The 20,941-nt window shown below is 39.5% G+C and overlaps 4 protein-coding genes across 4 annotated transcripts; 2 read left to right on the top strand and 2 right to left on the bottom strand.

Annotated features, from left to right (window-relative positions):
* The first annotated feature begins 45 nt into the window (after positions 1-45).
* On the top strand, positions 46-7,202 carry LOC139632842 (tudor domain-containing 6-like). The gene is made up of 4 exons (XM_071498078.1): positions 46-179; positions 925-6,050; positions 6,165-6,239; positions 6,527-7,202. The coding sequence occupies exons 2-3, from the start codon at positions 950-952 to the stop codon at positions 6,209-6,211; spliced, it is 5,148 nt and encodes a 1,715-aa protein (XP_071354179.1). The 5' UTR covers positions 46-179; positions 925-949; the 3' UTR covers positions 6,212-6,239; positions 6,527-7,202.
* Positions 7,203-7,484: 282 nt separating this feature from the next.
* LOC139632846 (ankyrin repeat domain-containing protein 66) lies at positions 7,485-10,396 on the top strand. Its single transcript, XM_071498085.1, has 3 exons — positions 7,485-7,775; positions 8,886-9,114; positions 9,299-10,396. The coding sequence occupies exons 1-3, from the start codon at positions 7,637-7,639 to the stop codon at positions 9,435-9,437; spliced, it is 507 nt and encodes a 168-aa protein (XP_071354186.1). The 5' UTR covers positions 7,485-7,636; the 3' UTR covers positions 9,438-10,396.
* LOC139632844 (adhesion G protein-coupled receptor F5-like) lies at positions 9,715-15,771 on the bottom strand. Its single transcript, XM_071498082.1, has 10 exons — positions 15,251-15,771; positions 14,544-14,789; positions 14,297-14,440; positions 13,370-13,484; positions 13,048-13,126; positions 12,689-12,868; positions 10,634-11,962; positions 10,509-10,550; positions 9,949-9,984; positions 9,715-9,856 (listed from the first exon to the last, which is right to left on the bottom strand). Exons 1-10 carry the CDS (start codon positions 15,501-15,503, stop codon positions 9,797-9,799), a joined length of 2,484 nt encoding a protein of 827 aa, XP_071354183.1. The 5' UTR covers positions 15,504-15,771; the 3' UTR covers positions 9,715-9,796.
* A 400-nt stretch (positions 15,772-16,171) lies between these two features.
* Positions 16,172-17,964, bottom strand: LOC139633348 (adhesion G protein-coupled receptor F5-like). Its single transcript, XM_071498951.1, has 7 exons — positions 17,932-17,964; positions 17,396-17,408; positions 17,159-17,287; positions 16,913-17,062; positions 16,677-16,783; positions 16,492-16,550; positions 16,172-16,394 (listed from the first exon to the last, which is right to left on the bottom strand). The coding sequence occupies exons 1-7, from the start codon at positions 17,962-17,964 to the stop codon at positions 16,238-16,240; spliced, it is 648 nt and encodes a 215-aa protein (XP_071355052.1). The 3' UTR covers positions 16,172-16,237.
* Positions 17,965-20,941: the final 2,977 nt, after the last annotated feature.

Genomic DNA, 20,941 nt, shown 5'->3' with positions numbered 1-20,941 from the left:
TGGAGACATTATGAGCCTTTAAAGCCCAGGCGAGGACCCGCCCCCCCGCCGCCCCCCCGCCGTGCAGCCCGGTTCAGCCCGGGGCCCAGGAGGCCGCACCGAGCACGCTGAGGACGGGCTGGACACGTCCTGTCTCTGGTCCTGACGCCGCAGTCTGCAGGTTGTTCGGGTGAATCCAGGTGAGGGGGGGGGGGCGTTGTTCTGTGACACACCTGGACAGGGCGGGAAGCGGTGGCTTGTGTGAGGTCCATTTGAAGTCGGTTCATCGGCCTCCTGGAGTCTGCTCATCAGATGAGAGGACGGGAACTGAATGTCAACGTTATTTTGCTTCATCAAAATATATTTATCATTTATATCCCACTGTTTTTCAGCAGGTGCATTTGGCCCTTACCACTCGCCATAGAGTAAAGACGTTTAGGGTCAGATAGGATGTGTCTTGATGTTTGTGGTCCACCCATTGTCCACAGCAAACTGCACCACTGCACTGAGTTTTATTTAAAGCTGATACAAATAACACGTCTGCAGATGCATTTTTATATATTTTAAATGTGTGTTTGCAAAATGGGTCATTTCTTTTCCCGGGATGCCTGTTCCAAGGGCATGAATTCCTTTGTGTGTGTGCCATGTTGCTGTTAGTTTGTCGATACGATAACAGATGTAAGCTTCCTTCAGACAAACACTCATGTCACAGCAATGACAACTTACCCGAATAGTACAGCGATAACACTGCGCTTTAAAGACAGTAGAGGGTTGACATGTATTAGTACAGGTCTCAATCCTCATATGGCAGCCATTTTGACATGAAGCAGCTAGTGACTGTCCTGGAAATAATTAATATTGATGGCCAAATCTTTTAGGAGCTTTATGATGATTCAAAGGACTCATTTTCCTCAACATTAATACATTTTTTGTTCCATTTTGCAGGTGTGGCTGAGCTCTGAGCTTCACAATGTGTTCAATTCCCGGGCTTCCAACGCCCGGATCAGAGGTACCTGTTCTCATCACGAGAGTAAACCTAAACCCCAGTTATGGTTTTGTGGAATTATGGGTAAATATGGATGATGGAAGGAATTATCTTCATGAGCAGATGAGAGAGAAAACTCAGATTCCTGAAAGGCTGTTCTATGGATCAGAAGGAAAACCAGGGGACCTTTGTCTGGTTTGCATCAGTGACACCTGGCACAGAGCTCGCATTGTATCCATTCAAAGTGAAACTTACAACGTGTTTCTAATTGACCAGGGGCAGCCCCTTGTCACCACAAGTGAGGCTTTAGCATGGGCCCACTGTGACAGTTTTCTCTTTCCTCCCGAAATTGAATCTTGTGTACTTGCAAATGTCCTCTCCCTTGACAGTAACTGGCCAGAAAAAGCCACAAAGTTTTTGAAGGCTCTGCCTGGAAATAGATTTAAGGGACTGGTTCAACAAGTACTGATGCCAGACAGGACTATTCTCCTTGATATACCAATTGTTTCCGAGCACATGTGTAACTTTGGAGTTGCAAAGAAGATCCCAGAGTACGAGTTCAAAGGCCTCGTACTGAAACGTCTACATTTACCCAAAGGAGATGCTCCTGAGGCCCAGGAACAGAATTTGAGTGTTAGTTGCCAAATTGAGAAGCATGAACAATACTTTTACCCAGAACTGTTAACTGACATGTTTGAAACTGTTAATGTTACAGAGGTAGCTGATCCACAAAACATTTTTTGCAAACTGCACATTTTTTCGAAGGTATTGAAGAAATTGTCAGAGGAGATCCACCAGCACTATGAAGAGGACTCAGATTATGGAGAGGTGCAACCACAGACCTGCGGGGATACATGTGCTGCTAAAGGCATGAATGGCAGATGGCATCGCTCCTTACTAAAGCAAAACATTGGAACTGAGGATTGTGCTGTAGAAGTCTTGCATGTGGATAAAGGAAAAACTGAATTAGTCCCAGTTGGAGACATTAGACCACTGCATGGAAAATTCCTGAGAATGCCAGTTGTCACCTATCTCTGTTCTCTCGATGGACTACAAGGTAATGACACAGGGTGGACTGCAGACCAGACTGATTACTTGAAATCACTGCTCCTGAACCAGACAGTCTTGGCCAGGTTTGACCACTACGATACACTTGCACCTCAAGATGTCTATTATGTCAAACTCTACGCAGCTAATTCTGAATGCATAAGCGATTGTTTTTTAGAGAAGGTAGGAGTTTTTCCACCCTCTAAGACTGAACAAGATTCAACTGTCCGAAACAAATCCATGCCCTCATCACTCAGAGACAAACAATGTATGGATTCACAGAACAAAGTCGATGTAAGTGATGATTTAAAAGAGCAAACTCTGGCAAGCACCAAAAGCCTAGAAGTCGATGGCAGGATGGATCATGGACCCTCTCCTAGTGCTGATGATATTCCCATCAAAGGGCACTCAGAACATCCAGGCCCTGTAGTACACAACAATGGGCATCTTTCAACAGGTTTCCCCTCTGAGGTCCACCATGCTTGTGATGACGATGTGATTACTGTGGGGAGTATTATTGATGTGAAAGTATCTTGCATTGAAAGTCTACAGAAGTTCTGGTGCCAATCAACAGAAAATGGCGACTCTCTTAGAGTTCTCATGCATGACCTGCAAAACCACTATGCATCTGCCCACCCGCAACCCCTTGTTGAGTCTATCTGTGTTGCCCGTAATCCAGAAAATAACATGTGGTACAGAGCAAAGATCATTGCAAGTCACCACTCCCCTGTTGTAGATGTGCGGTTTATAGACTATGGTCAAACTCGAAAGGTCCCTCTGCAAGATGTGCGCCCCATTGACCCGGCTTTCTTACGGCTGAATGCACAGGCTTTCCAGTGTTGCTTATTCAATCTGAAGAATTCCACTAAAGCCACTGCTGTCACTTGGACTGATGCTGCATTAGCAGAGTTTCAGAAGTTTGTGGATTTGGGTGCTACATCAAACATTGGGTTGAAATGCGTTGTAAAAGCTAGAACATCTGATGAAGAAGGTCTGCTGCTTAATGTAGTAGATATTGAAACACCATCTGACAGTGCATGCAAGCTTCTGGCTGAGAAATGTGCACAGACTGAAGCTTACATGCAAATTCCTCCACAAGTCCCACCAGATGCATATAATTCCTCCACACACAATATTGAAGTGGGAGGAAAAGAAAAAGTGTGGGTAACTTCTTCAGAGAATATTAGTCACTTCTACTGCCAGCTGGACAGAAATTCTCATTTGATTGACAAAGTCACGGAAAATGTTAAACAATTAATTGGCCAGCCACAGTGCACAGATCACCCACTTGGACTTAATAGCATTTGCCTGGTTAGGTATACTAATAATCAGTGGCACAGAGGTCAAATAGTAGAAATGCCCCCAACACTTAAAGTGCACTTTGTGGACTATGGTGATACACTTACAGTGAATGAATCTGATATTCGATCCTTTCCCTCTGAAGGAAGTTTCACCAGGTCTGTTCCTGTGCAGGCTGTTCCACTTGGACTGTTTGATGTCCCAGGAGAAGTGCCAGAGGAAGTTAATCAGTGGTTTGCAGATCATGCCATTGGCCACAGTTTGACCATTTCAGTGGTAGCAAAGGGGGAAAAAGGGAAGCTAATTGTCGAATTGTTTGATGGATCCCTGAACGTAAATGTGAAAGTCAGAGAGATGATATCAAAGATGGCACGACAAAAAAAGACTGGTTTCATTCAGCAGACTGACCCACCGCTCTCTAACAGCTCAGAACGGACTAGTGTGCCGAATGAAGACTGCTTAACACAAGAGCTCATGAATGTATCAGTATTAAAGTTAACAGAGCAAAAGAAAGTCCAAAGCAGTGATGGAACGTGTGCTAGAGGTGAGCTAAAGATGAGTTCACAATCTCTAACCAATGTCTCCACACCAGAGATTGAACATGGAAAAACTCTGGATGAAGGAAGACAACTAACTTTGGATGTCATTCATGAGGACAAAGAAACAAGGTTGGCAGAGACTTTCATACAAGGTGACTCAGAAATAACACAACTTTCACTTCTTCCTTGCCCTGAGGGAAACGTGAACATCTGCATGTACAAGAGGCCAAACATTTGTCAAAACAAGACAGAGGAAGTATATGCTTCCTGCATTGTTGGACCACATTACTTTTGGTGCCAGAACACCAATACTAAAGACCTGAACATGATGTCGGTGTTTGCTCAGGAAGCAGGACAGGCACAGCAGGACACAATGTTCCCAGAGACTCTTGGTCCTGGCAGTCCATGCCTTGCTCTTTTTTCCAGTGACAATCAGTGGTATCGAGCTCAGGTAATTAAGAGGACTGACGCTACCCTTCATGTTCTGTTTATTGACTATGGAAATGAATCTGACGTTGACATCAACAGTGTGAGATCACTGCCTCAGAGTCTGCTGGATAAGGCTCCTCAGGCCTTTTTATGCTCTTTGAATGGATTTGATGAGTCCGAGGGCACCTGGGACGACCAAGTTTACGAGGACTTCTACAATCTCCTGGTTGATAAACCCCTCAGAGTGACAGTGTTCAACGTGGAGGATCACTCAGAAATTGCAGTTCATCAGTACGCAGTGGAAGTTGAGTGTGAAAATATGCTCGTTAATAATGCAATGCAGAAATATTGGAAACCTGTTGCCACAGAACATGTTGCGATCGAAAGCCGTCAAACTGAAAAATCACCTGGACGTATTGCATCCAACATGACGCACTTTAAGGTTTCCAAAGGAAATGTAAATACTTCTATGTACAAGAAACCAAAATTATCTAAAAACCAGATGGAGAGTGTGTATGCCTCTTGTATTGTGGAACCAGGATATTTCTGGTGTCAATATGCCAGTACAGAGGAGCTCACCAAATTGTCAGTGTTTGCTCAGGAGGCAGGACAGGCACAGCAGGACACAATGTTCCCAGAGACTCTTGGTCCTGGCAGTCCATGCCTTGCTCTTTTTTCCAGTGACAATCAGTGGTATCGAGCTCAGGTAATTAAGAGGACTGACAATACTGTTCATGTTCTGTTTATTGACTATGGAAATGAATCTGACGTTGACATCAACAGTGTGAGATCACTGCCTCAGAGTCTGCTGGATAAGGCTCCTCAGGCCATTTTATGCTCTTTGAATGGATTTGATGGGTCCGAGGGCACCTGGGACGACCAAGTTTACGAGGACTTCTACAATCTCCTGGTTGATAAACCCCTCAGAGTGACAGTGTTCAACGTGGAGGATCACTCAGAAATCACAGTTCCTCAATATGCAGTGCAAGTTGAGTGTGAAAATGTGCTTGTAAATAATGCAATGCAGAAATATTGGAAACCTGTTGTCACAGAACATGTTACGAAAGAAATCCCTCAAACAGAAAACTCACTCCAGGGTGGTGAAACTGCATCCAACACGACACACTTTAATGTTTCCAATGGAAAGGCAAATACTTCCACGTACAAGAAACCAAAAATATCTAAAACCCAGACGGAGAGTGTGTATGCCTCTTGTATTGTGGAACCAGGATATTTCTGGTGTCAATATGCCAGTACAGAGGAGCTCACCAAATTGTCAGCGTTTGCTCAGGAGGCAGGACAGGCACAGCAGGACACAATGTTCCCAGAGACTCTTGGTCCTGGCAGTCCATGCCTTGCTCTTTTTTCCAGTGACAATCAGTGGTATCGAGCTCAGGTAATTAAGAGGACTGACGCTACCCTTCATGTTCTGTTTATTGACTATGGAAATGAATCTGACGTTGACATCAACAGTGTGAGATCACTGCCTCAGAGTCTGCTGGATAAGGCTCCTCAGGCCTTTTTATGCTCTTTGAATGGATTTGATGGGACCGAGGGCACCTGGGACGACCAAGTTTACGAGGACTTCTACAATCTCCTGGTTGATAAACCCCTCAGAGTGACAGTGTTCAACGTGGAGGATCACTCAGAGATTGCAGTTCCTCAGTATGCAGTGGAAGTTGAGTGTGAGGGAGTGGTTGTGAATACACTGATGAAGAAATACTGGAAAGGACAGGACACAGATTATGCCTTGGCAGACTGTTTGGACTCAGGTTAGCAGACTATAGTTTATAGAAATTGAAATATATCCACTATGATTTATTAGGTTTTCAATAAATGTCACATCTTCTAGCTCATTTAATGCCGTTTGATCTTTTCACCTTTAGCAAACCAGGGTGAAACCAGGACTGCGGATGACAGTGTCGGAGTTTAAAATAATGAAAAAAGCCATCAAATGAATGGTAGGACTTAAATTGTCAACTTGTTTTTCTGATCCACTTAGCTCTTTACAAAGACAGCAGTACATTTAATACATGTCATGAGGATTATACTGTGATTTTAAAAACCTACTACTTACAGTAATACTTTGTCATTATTGGCAAACAACTGATGTTTGAATTATTAATTTTAAGTCATGCATCTTCATGCAGGTATCACAAAGCCAATATCCAGAAACTGAGAACAATTGAAAGCACCTTTAAATTTAATGTTTTCAAAATGTGATCTAATGTTTGTTTATTTCTTTCAGCTCTGGACTTGGACAAATGCTTGAGGGGAAACCCAGTTTTGACAGAGCATTCTTGATTTGTGGCAAAACATGTTTGTCTCTTTCAAACTTTTACTATTATTCTATGAAATGAAATGAAGCTTGTCGTGTAGTCACTTTGTCAATAAACACACTTGAATGGAAGAATAAAGGAGTGAAAATGTTTTAATTGGATTTTATGCATTGTAACAAGCTGTTTTGCAGGGTATGTTAGCTATTCTATGAGGAAATAACAGGCGTTTTGCGCTTCAGCATTAACTATGGTGAGTTATACAGTCACTCTTTATTTGCATTGAGATGAAAGTGATCAAATGTGCGAGTGTTAGCAATAACATTTCCTATCGGAGATTTTAGGTACTTATGTACATATACGTGTATATGGAATCAAAATTCAGATGCTAGTAAGCAAGGTTCATCAGGGAAATTGTATAAAATAGAATTTTGCTTTAAATAGATCAAATTCTCTATGAAAGGATTTTATCTCTGACTTAAATTCAAAATATATTTTTTTCTAACGTTTCCATTATAGGTGACCAGATCAGTTGTTCACTTTAAAGAAAGGGAATTTAGACTTTCATGTCATTGCTGAAGTTACTGTCACTTACTTTTAAAACCAAACATAATTCTTCTTTTTCTAAGCATATTTAACCCTTTTCCAACCACGGGGGTCACCGGTGGTTGTATTTCAAATCCTCAACTCCTCCTGGATTACACTTTTGCAATCTCAGAAATGTTCAATCTGCACTTTTCAAGAATTTATAAAAAGAAAGTTGAAGAAAATTCAGTTCCGTTTTTGTCCTTTTCTCCTTATAACACACAGCTTTAGGTATTTAATCACATGAGAATGATAAACACTTGACAGATTTTGAAAGTTCTACTTCTGGAAAAAGGGTTTAAATTATTTACATTTTTTTGACACAATTATTGACAAAAATAGACAAAAAGACCAGGTTTTAATAAATATATCTGTTATTATGGTGCTAAAAGGGTTAACGACTCATCTGGACCGACAGCAGGTGGCGGCATCACCGTTTCCTGGTCACCGTTTCCGGGTCAGGAGGTCAACCGTTGCTGGGCAACCGTTGTAACGACATGACCGAGTTGCACCAAGCTGCAGCAGCAGGAGACCTGGACCAGGTTGAGGAGATTCTGAGGCAAAACAGATGCAACCCCAACCAGAGAGACGTGGACTGGAGCTGCAAGACGCCCCTTCACTGGGCCGCGGCTCGAGGTAGGCGGAGGACCAATGGAAAGCCCCCACAGGTGACAGGTGTGACTAGAAACTGATGACGTGGAGGTGGCACGTCACCAGTTCCTAGACACACCTGTCACCGCTGTCTGCAGCTGTCAGCGCATCTGGATTGTCTTCCTGCGGGACATTTATTGTAGCTCTGCTTTTTTAAAAATATAAAATATAAATAAATCTAGATTAATAGCTTGATATAATTATATAATATTTAATATATAAAACCAAATCAAGTCTCTGTGTTGTCAGATAGTCTTGAGAAGTGGAACAAAACAGGTCTTACATTTTAAAATGAATAACAAAAACTGAAAAACAAGGTCAGACCATGTTTTAACTTCCCAGGTTTAACATGTCTAGTAATTTACAGTGTTTTCAGACCATTAATAGGTTGGTTTTTTTTTTTTGCACCATAAAAAACAAAAGAACTTCTGTTAATTTCATAATTTAGTTGTGACCAAACTTTGTACAAGATACATATATATAAAATAACGAGATATAAAATAGAAATGTTTCAAAATTATTCAACTCAATCTTTCCAAGTGTTCTTTCCAGATTTGACTGGGCTTCAATTTATATTTTCATTATGAATCATTTGACAGATTAATCGTTAAATTTTTACATTACATTTTTTTTTAAGTAACTGTTCATTTTATATAATGTCAGGATATCTTGAAAAATTTCCCCAGAGCTTCAAATGTTAGGACAAAACCCAAAGATACTGTATTTGCAATGATATAAAACAAAGAAAAGCAGCTGTTGGTCACATTTCAGAAGGTGGAATTGGGGAATGTTTGGTGTTTTATTGGATAAATGACATAAACAGTTAATCAGTTATCAAAAATGTTGTCAAAATGTATAAATTGAGTAACTGTTTTGTGTCTAATACCCTTTTGTTTTTTTGTTGGGTAATGAATTATGCAAAGAGCACTGAATGCATAGAGCCCTTTTTGTTTCATTACTGTTCTTATTACCTTCTTGTGGTTGTAAGAATTTTCTTATTACTGTAAATAAGAATTTCTTCTTAACAGACTAGATTATAAAAGTCACCAGGTGCTGAAATGCCTGTGTCAGACCACACTGTGATCTTTTCCACAGGACACACAGAGACAGTCAGGATCCTGATTGAGCACGGAGCTCCGCCGTGTCTGAGGACAGAGCACGGATGGACTCCTGCCCACTTCGCTGCTGAGTCCGGCCAGCTGGCCGTGCTGCGGCTTCTGCACTCCCTCCATGCTCCCGTAGACAAGGAGGACTGCTGTGGAGACAAACCGGTGCGGATAGCCGAAATATATGGACACCGGGACTGCGTTCAATTCCTTAAAAAGTATGAAGTGAAGCCCAGATTGTGTTATTTTACTCTGCGAATAACGCTTCCTTGATTTTCACACTTTAATTGAACTTTTCTTGTTTAAACAAAGCTTTTCTTTCAAATGCACAGCAAGGTAATTTATACAATAACTCAATACATCAGTCAAGTGAGTAAACTGCCCTGCTTTTGTATATTGCAGAGCAGAGCCCGAGTGCCAGGCCTACCGCGAGATGGCAGCCCAGAAAGGGATTTCAGAGGAGGACACGGACGAGGAGTGGGCAGAGCAGGGCAAAGAAAATGAAGAAAACAGGAACTCTACAAGCAACATTCAGACGTAGGCTGAACTCACCTCACACAACAGAGTGCGAGCAACAGTGACATCCCTGTAGCCTTTCAGCCAGTGCGTTAAAAAAAATGTAATACGTGCAGTATGGCTTAAACCTCAGCTGACATTAATATGAGGTGTAATATAAAGCCACAAACAAAGGATGCAGCCTCTTTCCTGTCAGAAACACATCTGCTAAACACACATTACAATATTATACAGTGGATTTAAACTTGTATCACAATAAATAACAAAATGAAACAAAAACAGTCAAATCATTGGGTAAATGTAGCTCATTATGCAGTTATCTGTGGTTTTCTGTGTGGGATGTAGTGTGTTGTTATTTAAGAGTAGACATATTTGAAGCAATGTTCACTTCTTCATTGTTGAGTCTAACTTTGTGGTGCTGTCACTGATGGATGCTGAGGCCCGCTGAGGAAAGGAGAAGGACGAATAAAGTTATTCAGTGGTCACTGCGGTGTTTTTTTATACTGCGTGAGTAAAACCAGTTGGAGCGCACTTACATTTTTCTTGAGGTGACTCAGCAGTGCTTCACGGGTCTGTCAAAATTGGATTCAAACATTTTAAATGATGTTATACAACCTGTTTGTTGTTGAACATTTCTTATTACACATTTAACTTTTGAAAAAAAAAATCTAACTTTTGATGATATGTTGTAATATGGATACACATCCAGATTTTCAAATATATATATCTAATATTTCTTCCCATATTTGTCAATGTTTCAAAGCTTAAAATGCTCCCAAACATGTCTCCATTCATTAAATATAAAGCTGAAGCTAGCAACTGATTAGCTTAGCTTAGCATAAAGACAAGAAATAGGGTGAAACAACAAGCTGCTGTTTGAAGGGAACAAAATCAGCTGACCAGCACCTGTGAAGTTCATTTATTAACATTATGTCCTTTTTGTTTAATTTGTACAAGAACCGGAGAGTAATAACAATAATAAAAATTCTTACTGAATGCTGGTTGATGTAATTTCAAAATGGCGATTCAAGAAAAATACCCTACTGGCCTACTACCATTGTAACAGGGTATCAAACAACATGATTTATTACATTACCTGTTTGTCCCCCAAGCATGTGGTTAACAAAATGAACAAACCCTGCAGATGAAATGACAGAGATGACTGAGCAAGAAATACCTTTATTTATGCAGATGTTTAGTTGGAGATTATTCTGACTGTACCTGGAAAGCGTTCAGCAGGGTGAAGGCGTAATTGATCACTAACGCCATGACTCCAGATGTGAGATCAATCAGCATTACACCGAATCCAACAATCCAAGTGACACCGAAGATTGGCGTCAGGAGAATAACCGTCCTTATGACAGTTTTGGCAGCTGCTTTTTCTTTTTCATGAGAAGTTCCTGCATTCTTAGGGTGATCCAAAAGCTTCATGATCACCACCAGCATGGAGAACACATTGACGAAAACAATTATACCCACTGGTATGAGAAATGTGTGGATGGACCCTTGCAAAGGTTTAGTGTAAATTAGCCAACAGGTATCAATGGAGTAGTATGAGCCTTCAGCACCAGCACTGTTGGTAAGAAACGTGATCGTAACAATAAGTAAAGGACATGCATAGCCCAGGATCAACGAGAACTTCAGGTAGTTTTTCTTGCTCACATTATGGAACATGAAAATTGCCTGATGAAGAAGCGTTGTGCTCAGACACAACATCCAAAAGAACATGGACAAGTAACAGAAATGCTTCAACACCACAGTGGTCTTACACCAGATATCTGAAAGATTTGGCTTCGAAGATGCTAAAAAACAGCAATTTCCAACCAGCAGGCACAGAGAGATGTTAATGTGGGCGATATGGCGCAAATATAAAGTATTTGTTTTAACTACAGCACTCCAGACAATCATTTCTATCACAAGACTAATAACTAGAGACACGACTGATACAGACAGTCCGACCTTGGTTATCACATCCATCCCAGGGATCTCCACCGGATACTTCGACATTAGAATGGCAAACGAGGACAAATGTGTGCAAACGCAGCCTCCCTCATCAGAAGCACCTTTCCACTGACATCCATACGATGACCACTGTCCGCTGACGTTGTCCCATGAGACACACTGCATCTTAACATTGCGAGGCCGTGGACTGAGCAACTCGAACTTAATTTCAACCTTGACTGAATCCAGTTTCTTTTCAGTAGTTGTTGACACAACAATGCTGTTAGGCTTGAACTCCTCATCTCTATTGGGCAAATACTTGTCCAGTTGTTTAAATCCAGCTGTTTTTACAGTGCTATTGTCTGATCCAGCAAGCTTGACTGTGACGTTGAACACTTTGTTGTTACACTCTGACCCCTGTTCGCTCCTGCATACGGAAACCTCTATATTTGTTTTTGTCTTGTTGTTTGTTACATTTGTCACCTCAATTAACTGCTCAAAAGAACTCAGATATGTCTCAGCCAATGACAAATTCTCTTTGTTGGTTTTTCCTGTCCAAGAGTTTTCAAGAGATTCCTCCAGCAAATTGCTGGATGAGTCGAGAAGGTTCTGAAAAGAAAGGAGCTTGTTTTAATTGCTGTTAAGTACATGTCTGGCCAAAGTTAGGAAAAGCCTGGCAGTACATGGATGCATGGAAAACGTATCTGACAGTATTTATACTGAATACTTGCACAAAACATATTGGAGGCTCGACGTTGTAATCCTTAAGATTTGTGGTGAGTAGTAATTCGTATCTTTTTCCACCACAGGCTACTGGGATCTGATTTCAGCTGAGCACTGTACAGTTTTCTGAGGTGTGTAGTCTGTCATCTGTCAGCTCACAACAGCTGGTCCTTATATTTCCATTACTTTCTGCAGTATTTACAGCTGATCCACTGTCACAAAATGCTGAATAATGGCCATTGGCTTATTTTGATGCACTTTGATAAACATGTATTTTTAGCGTGGTGGCATTTCCTGTGACTCCTTTAAGACAAAAGCCACCATAATATGAAACAGCATTAACAGGAAATGTTTGGTTAGCATGAACAATAACTTAAAGCAGGTCGGACATTGTTTATAACTGAAAGAGCTTTAAGTACAGACTCACCCCAGTGAAAACCACTAGATAACAGACATGAGTGAATGTGAACTACTGCAGAACAAATATCAAGTATAAATAGTATCAACAAGAGATTCTGATTTCATAAGTTTGAATTAAAAATATGAGCACTGGTAATTCCCTTTTAAACTCAATTTCAGGAAAAAGATAAGAAAAGATTCTGTAATACTTACATTCACAGTTGAGTCATTGTTTATGCGAGTTAGCTTTTGACTCAAGGTCGAGAGCACTCTAACCGATGCTTCCATGTTGGCGAAACCTCTGATAGAGTCTGTCTTATTAGTGACGATCTCAAGGCGGGAAAATACTTGTGCAGCATTTTCATCTAGTGAGCCAAGACCAATGTCAACCATCTGCAACAACAATCATGGTTAATGGGTGATGATCAGTTCCCAGCAACTACCAAGGATTTAATGAATTTAAACTTGATAATCCCATCTATAAAGAATATAATTTTGGGGCATGTAATAGCTTTTGGGTTCCAGGATTTATGGCACCTCAGGTTTTTTTAACTTCAGTTATTAAAGCTTACATTTGCACTTTGTAGCACGCGACTCACGTTCCGGTTCACACAATCCGATTCTTCCTCCTCCCATTTCGCCGGTGTAGTGCTGGAACAGTTAGTTAATTCACAATTAGTCAATCAGAAAATGAATTGTCAAAAGATCTGATTATTTATTAATCGTTTAAGTCTTTTTTTTTTTCAGCTCAGTTTAAATTTTAGACAAAACAAGCAGCTGTGTTGAACATGCTGTGTGTTTGGCATTTTTTAATTATGTTTGGACAATATACCAAATAATAACTAAATAACTGGCAGATTATTTATTAGAAATGATGATTAATTGCAGCCTTACTTATTATTGCATTCTCTTCGTCTTTGTCCATCCTCATTCTCGCAGTGTAACACCGCAGTGAACCCAGCTTTGGTCACTTCCCAGTCACCTTCAGGTTCACAGTATTTTTCACCAGCTGTGTTGAGAGAAAAAGTTGAGACTTGATTTATCATTTCTCACATATGGTAACTGAAACGGTGCGGTAACTGTCTGCAGTTAAGGATAACGAGACGGTACGTTCATCTGAAATTCATCTGAAGCATGTGAAGATCATTGAGGTATAAAATATTTAATCTATCACACAAATATCTGCTGTGTCTGAAACTACGCCCATCCTCAATCCAGCAACATGTCCTATATCACAGGTTCACTCATGACATGGAAAAACATGTTCTAACCTGAGAACGCTGCAGAAATAATCTCAAAGAAATGTTTCTAACACCTTGTGGAGACATGTCGATGCTGATGTGCTAATGGTTGTGGCTGGATTGTGTTTTCTTTTTCTGGAGCTTTTGGTCCTAACCCTTTTTTCTTTTTTTTTTTAATCACTAAAGCCTTTGCCTCTACATTTAGACCTTAAATAACCGAGTATGTTCAGTTCATTAGAGAAAACTGTTGGATACAACTCAGACGTTTGCAACCTGTGTCTTAAGGTTTCTAGTAGACAATACTTTGCTTGAAGGGTCACAGGACAGGGAGGCACTGCTGTATATGATAAAATAATTTAGAGAGATTTCTGTCACTTATGAATCATGAACCTATCAAAGACAAAGCACTGTGGGAGTCATGTACACTGTCTCATCCATTCCATTGTGGGATTCATTTATAGAACATAAAATTCACACCGACAATTTGGACACTCAAATAAAATTGCAAAAAATGAATATATTGCTAGCAAATATAGAGTCACTCTGTTCTGACAATGTCTTAACAAACGTGAAAACATACCATATATGATATTGATACAAACTGAAGCACTTCTGTTTTGATTGCGCCTGTTTGTAAACGTGCACGTTAGTTGTGGCTTCTTCGAGGATGAGCTGCAGGAAACCACCGTCTCAGCCATATAAACAAGTTCTCCATCAATAGACTCTGCAAGGACCACACATGCATGTCATGTATTTTTTCATAACAGGTTTGCTCAACGATTCATTTGATGAATAAATGAGTATGAACACAGGAAAAATGTACTTACCATAAGGTTTAGGAGTCACGCTGGCCTCGATGTCGTGTTTTGTCCATGTCACAGTATAATTCTCATAGCTTTTCTTTATCGCACATTTGCCTGTCACTGTCTGTAAATCCCTTTCTTGGCAGGATGGAAATCCTGGATCCGTGGTGTTGCTAATGATTGGCAGGAGGGCTACATCCATGACAGCGCTGGCAGTGTGAGCTATGGTGTATGATTCTGACTTCTGGAGGAAGGTACATTTGTACTCTCCTGAGGAAAAAAACACACAGCGGGATTAGAGTTCATGTGTTAGTGAGTTAATGATTAGAGTCATGTTTTAATCTGAGCTATACTGTACAGTTATAGCAATCATATCACATCTATAGAAGGTTATTAGCTGTTAAAAAACTGTTTTTAATGCAATGGTGACAGCTGGAACAGTCTAGTATCAGAATCGGTATCGAGATATTCAACATTTCTTTCTGTCTGAACATTAGGTTGCATTCAAAGCCATTAATTGTATTGTTAACAAAATGTACTACTGTAGTATACAGTGGCATAAGACGTAATTTCTCATGTAGTGGCCTACAATTACCTCAAAATTTACTTAAATACAGTAATCAAGTAAATTTACTTTGTTACTTTCCACCACACCCTTTCATTTACACACACACTGACAACAGGCAGGATAAATATCTCAAATATAAGTACAGTGGCTGAAACTAACGTACCTTCCCAGATTTCTGACACGTTTTTGATCGTGAGTGTGCTCTGGCGTGTGTTTGACACCACCACTGATTCTGTGCCATTAGTTATGCCGTGGAATTTATCGTCTTTCTTCAGCTGCCACACTGGTAGGGTGTCCAGGTCCGTCTTCGATGTGCACATGAGGTTGTGCTGGGAGTTGTAACTCACAGGGTTCTCTGGCATGCTTAAAGAGACAACACCTGAGAGAAATGACAGGTTCATCAGGATGGAGACCATAACGAAGCCACATCCCAAAGGTATGATGTGTGTCTGTCTGTGAGCCTGTGCAGTTTTCGAGAGGCTGCAGGATAATGTATTCACTTGACCAAGGAATTGTTGAATTATTGTTGAAGCCTTCAAATATCATTTTCCAGCGCTGTGGGAACCACAGAATAATTGTTATTTCCCTCCATTTTATATTGGAACAACAGCTTAAGCTTCAGATGCCAAAATCTTAAGAATTCATGAATCTTTATCAGTGAAATATGATTTTAGCCACAGCACTTTAAGGACTACTTGTCTGTATTGACTCAACCTAAACGCAACCTAAAATTCAAATCTTTTAGAGTCTTGGTATCTATTGAATATTTTGACAGAATCAAAAATATTATGGAATCTATTATTTACATACACACACTTTGTTAACATAGTTATATTATTTATTATTATATTATACATACAGTATACACAGTAATACAAATATTGATCTATTGTTTTTATCAGTTCAATAATGTATTTACTTATTATTATTTTGTTATAATGTACTTCACTACAGTATGTTTCTATGTATTGTAATATATTCCATCTCTATCACGATCTTGTGAAGAAAGTGCACAACTGGTTTAATTAAGTTATTAACACAAATATTTGCATTAAAGTACATGAAAAACATATATTTACACCGACCTGTTTTTAGGTTTCTTGGGACTTTGTTATTACTCTTGTCTACTTATTTAAAAGTATTGAAGCAATTATATAATTACATATATACATAAAAAATTACCTGTGGTTTCCAGCTTAAGTAAGCCAGACAGAGTCTCAGTCAGGGCATTTGATTTATTAATCAGAGCTTCAGGCTTGAGGTTGGAAACAATGATCATTTCAAAATCTACGATGATGCTTCCAACACTTCAGTGAGGAAAAAAAATAGATTTCTGTCACATATTGAAAACAAACGCCAGTAAATATAATGGCAACTATTTTATTTGAAAGAAAAATCAAATACCTATATTTGGTAATTTTCAAGACGTCAAATCCAGTCAAAGTGCTGTACACTTTCTTCATCTGCAAGTCAACAACATCATTCACTTAATAATTTTTCACAGATCAGTATATCGTTGGAAAATGAAAATACCTAAAGGTAATTAATGAAGTAATGTGCTGTTTATTCATGAATGTTGTTGTTTTTACCTTTTGTAACAAATTGTTATTACAAGTTTGAAATTGCTCAGAGTCTTTTTCTGCCAGACAATCTTGATGAGACGTTCCTGTTATAGTGACGGATCCTGTGATATTAACTGTGAAGGAAAAAGATGTCAGTTTTTGTGACACTTACATGCTTGATTCACACACGCATGCACGCACGCACACACACACACACACACACACACACACACAGTCGTGCAAACAGTAAAATGACCAGGTACCTGTGGTGTCTGAAACACACATGTGGGATGAGTTTTGTGGGAAGATGCAGGTGCTGTTGCCGCAACATTTCTTAGATTGACAAACTTTATCGCTCCATCTGTAGCCTGACTCACAGGAACACTCTGTGTTGCTCGAGACATTCTGACACCCTTATTAGAAAAAAAGCACAACAGTTTTACTTTACTGGGATCAATCACATCATATAGTAATCATACAGTATTTGAAATATTAGAAAAATAATTTACTTGTTGTCATTTGAGCCTCGTGAACTTGCAGTGTGACGTTATTCACAATAGATGTCAGTTTATGTGTTATGTTTCCAATTGCCTCTTTCTCTATTATCAGTTTGGCGTAATACATTTGTGTTGAGTTGTCTGGAACATGAAAGACAGACAGACATCAAAAGACTCTCTCTCTGCTCTCAGCACAATGTTAGGATGAAAACTATTTGCTGATTTTGAAAGTTATACAAATCATTTTACCTTCTCCAGCAGACTGTAAAAGTCAAGAGAAAACCATTAAATTTAATGCAATTTAATGCTTTGAATTTAAAGGTTTACGTCCATGTTACTGACTGACCTGATGGATGCTTAGTCCCACGATACACAGAAATATAAAGGCCCACATCCTGGCTCTGCAAATTATAAATAACATAGGGTCATTAAATTGGTATTGTCTGACAATATACACTCAGTTTCCATTTTATTAGGCACATCTGTACAATCTTTCACCATTCAATACCACACCTCTGCTGTAATTTCTACCTTAACAAAGCAGATAATGTTCAGTTTTTGTTGACACTGGCAGAAATGTTAGTTAAAGCACTGGACTACTTTGTATTGAGAGGTGAGGCTGACCTCTTGTCCTTCCCATTTACATACATGACAGACAGAATATCATAAAAACATAATAAATTATAGGCATCATAAAAATTAGACTGAATGGCAGATTAGTTTAACAATGCAAACCAAACATGTCTCCTTTTTTTTACCGATGAGACTGAGCTATACTTTCTTACTTGCTCTTTCTTCTGAGCGAGGTCTCGTAACATGGTCTGGAAATAGTTATAGCTACACACCTGACATATATTTTGTATGGCTAATGAAGGGGGCAGATCAAACTGTGGCCACTGTAGTCACCATTTTATCTATAACAAGTTTCTTGGGCTCACAGGAAAACACCAAAACTTTCTCTCTAAACCCCTCTTCAAAAGATAGCTTCCGTTTTTTTATGTCTACTTCAAAATAACTCACACACCCAAAAGTACATTGAAGCAGTTTTAAGTAGCTTTGATTTCTCCTCCTGTCTGTTAGGGTCAAACAGAAATAAAACGATTCCAATGACGGCAACGGGAGACAAACGCCACAGTCCAGGTTCAGCTGAAGCTAATACGAGGCTTCAGCCATCTGAGTCACACTCTTCACATTCCAATGCTGATTTTATTAAAAAAAAGAATTTTTTATAGATGAGATGTTTTTAGATAAAAAAAATTTTTCTTGCTCCTTTTTTTAACTTTTCACTCAGGCTTATTCTGACTCTTCCATGGATTATTCTGCACTTTACACAGTTTCTACTGCACAAAATTCTACTTACATGAATTACACTTAGACACGAGTCCTCGTCTGTCTGGTAACATCTAGCATTTAGCATCTATAGGCAGTATACAAAACATTTACTGTACAGCACACAATAGTGTAGTTTGGTCAATATAAGGTATTAATCAGCAGTTGAAACTCCAATGAATCCTACAGTGCTATCCTGGTCATATCAGATTAAATGGGCTGTTAGATAAAGTTATATTATGACTGCACTGAATTCCTGAAATGAAAAATGTAAAAACAATAAAGGCATTCAGAGTAATTCATGAGTACATTACCAAAAGTTACAGAAACATTTGTGTTGTGATAGTGAAACCTGCTGAAACACTCATTCCTCTGTGAAATGTGCAACTTTCAAATGTTGTACGACATTTCATAATAGGTTCTGTAGGAAAACATGAGATGTACATTACAGAAAGGTAATCAATATAGAAAGATCAGCTGACCTGTTTTCCTGGAGTCGAACCTGGAGTCACAGCAGTGCCTCACACTGTTAACGGGACATAAATGAGAGCAGCACAACGATGGAGCTGTTGCTGGAGCCGCTTGTACAGAAATGAAAATCTCCAGGTCAAAGTGTCCAGGACACTACACCAGCTACACAATGATCAGTAGCTGCTTGAGTTCCTGCAGGTACACATGCAAAATGAAAAAGGGTGTTCTGTGGGACTAATTTGACTTTCAAAACTGGAGAATACATGGTGTTTGTGTTATGAAACTTTTTAGGGTTGGCTGATGAGGCTATAAAAAAAAAACTGTGCAGCAAAGTATGAATCCATATTTCCATTTTGAAAAAAACACAGACCTAAAGTCCTCGACTGTATTTTGGTTGAGATGTTCTTTAAATGTATCCAGTGGCAGTGAGAGGTCTTTAAACTGTACAAGATAATGTACCTGAGATTTGTATTGACAGCGAGTTACAGCAGCATCAGTGTAAAACCCTGCATATGACTACACACACGTCCACAGGAGACAGAGTGAGAAGTGCAATTTGACTTTAACTTCCACATCAGTGAGTTGTGACGACAGCTGGACTTCTCTCATCACTTGAGATAACTGATGTAATTCAGCTGCTCGCTGGTTTGCTGCATATTCAGAAACAAAGCAGAAATACAGGTCGGTGTTCAAGCACCTGTTTTCATGTGGTCTTGAATAAATGATTGTGAAGACATGGGGGAATTTATTTTAGGTGTCAGTAAAGAGAGAGATGAAGAGCCCAGAGAAGGACGAATGTTGCCTCGATTCCCTTTGTATAAAGATTCAAAAGTAAAATACATTTCTGATTATTTTTAACAAAACTCTATTTGATGGATTGACATGAATTTTGCTCCAGACATTCATGTTCTCCAGAGGAGGTCGTCTATTGGCTTTGGTGATCGTCTCTACCGCCACCAGCAGGTCAAAGTGTTCACTTATCATGCGAAAAATCTTGGCACATATCATTTCACAGATATTCATGGTTCCCAGAGGATGAATCCCATGAATTTTCCTCTAGAGACACCATTAGGTTAACAGTTTTTGGGGAGATGAAATCTCTTAACTGCTGGATAATCCACCACGAAACTGGTACAAATATGACAGAGTTGCTTGCTTTGCTGCGGCGGCTGAAGCCGACATTTCTTTTGATGGCTCTGCAGAAATGAGGGCGAAGGGTTAGGGTTTGTGTTTTCACCTGCAGGTGCATCAGTGCATTGGTGGGTCCAGCAGCATGATAGTAAACCGTCCTGAAGAAAAACATCATATCTACATTACATCTCCGATGATGCAAATTTCCTGCTGGAATAAACAACAGAAACATGTTCAAAAAGATTTGACTATTTAAATAAGGGAATTTCACCAGTTTGTTTTTAATGAGTTGTCTTGGGAAACGTTCTGCAGTCAGAACACTGTCAAAATACACATAAATTCCATAAAGTATTTATTAGTTAATTTGATGTTTGTTTGGTGAAGAGCTCATTGTCACTTTTTCAGGGCTCAACTTATACTTGCTTCACCATCATAGAGAAGTCATTATGAAGTCATAGCCTCTATACTAATACTATACTAATAGTTCCTTTTATTTATAGATGTGAGTATCTAGTCTGGTAATATATAGTTCTGACATTTCTGAATGGCACGTGTCTAAATATCAGAGTTAGATATGTCATATGAAGTAGTGACACGTGCAGAAACATATGCATTAAGGGCGAAACAACAGTGCACATTTATATGATCATTTATATGGTATTTATGGCCTTGAATTATCATGCAACCCTTGTGTTTAGGACTTTGATGGAGGCAGAGTACAGGAGGGCTTTGTGAAGCAGGACTGTAAATAAACCTAGGATGCAAAACCCTGAGGAACAAATCTGTTTAGTTAATATGCAGCAGGTAAAAAATAAAAAAATATGAACACTGTATAAGAGGAAACTTAACCAAATGTGAATGAGA

Source organism: Trachinotus anak, unplaced genomic scaffold (genome assembly GCF_046630095.1).
Source record: "Trachinotus anak isolate AG129_WGS33_773 ecotype Australia unplaced genomic scaffold, CSIRO_AGI_Tana_v1 ptg000015l, whole genome shotgun sequence".
Classification (NCBI taxonomy): domain Eukaryota; kingdom Metazoa; phylum Chordata; class Actinopteri; order Carangiformes; family Carangidae; genus Trachinotus; species Trachinotus anak.
The sequence above is the reverse complement of the archived record's forward strand: the minus strand, read 5'-3'. Positions and strand labels throughout refer to the sequence as shown.

What these genes read in the sequence shown, in the direction of transcription:
- LOC139632842 (XM_071498078.1), top strand. Translation starts at nt 950, where the DNA reads ATGTGTTCAATTCCCGGGCTTCCAACGCCCGGATCAGAGGTACCTGTT. An exon ending in GGCAGACTGTTTGGACTCAG is followed by an intron (nt 6,051 to 6,164) that starts GTTAGCAGACTA and finishes TTTCACCTTTAG; the next exon opens with CAAACCAGGGTGAAACCAGG.
- LOC139632846 (XM_071498085.1), top strand. Translation starts at nt 7,637, where the DNA reads ATGACCGAGTTGCACCAAGCTGCAGCAGCAGGAGACCTGGACCAGGTT. An exon ending in TCACTGGGCCGCGGCTCGAG is followed by an intron (nt 7,776 to 8,885) that starts GTAGGCGGAGGA and finishes TCTTTTCCACAG; the next exon opens with GACACACAGAGACAGTCAGG. An exon ending in TGCGTTCAATTCCTTAAAAA is followed by an intron (nt 9,115 to 9,298) that starts GTATGAAGTGAA and finishes TGTATATTGCAG; the next exon opens with AGCAGAGCCCGAGTGCCAGG.
- LOC139633348 (XM_071498951.1), bottom strand. Translation starts at nt 17,964, where the DNA reads ATGTTACGAGACCTCGCTCAGAAGAAAGAGCAA. An exon ending in CGAGGCTCAAATGACAACAA is followed by an intron (nt 17,063 to 17,158) that starts GTAAATTATTTT and finishes TTTTCTAATAAG; the next exon opens with GGTGTCAGAATGTCTCGAGC. An exon ending in GTGTGTTTCAGACACCACAG is followed by an intron (nt 16,784 to 16,912) that starts GTACCTGGTCAT and finishes TTTCCTTCACAG; the next exon opens with TTAATATCACAGGATCCGTC.
- LOC139632844 (XM_071498082.1), bottom strand. Translation starts at nt 15,503, where the DNA reads ATGGTCTCCATCCTGATGAACCTGTCATTTCTCTCAGGTGTTGTCTCT. An exon ending in GCGTGCTACAAAGTGCAAAT is followed by an intron (nt 12,869 to 13,047) that starts GTAAGCTTTAAT and finishes TTGTTGTTGCAG; the next exon opens with ATGGTTGACATTGGTCTTGG. An exon ending in CCCTGCTGAACGCTTTCCAG is followed by an intron (nt 10,551 to 10,633) that starts GTACAGTCAGAA and finishes TTTCATCTGCAG; the next exon opens with GGTTTGTTCATTTTGTTAAC.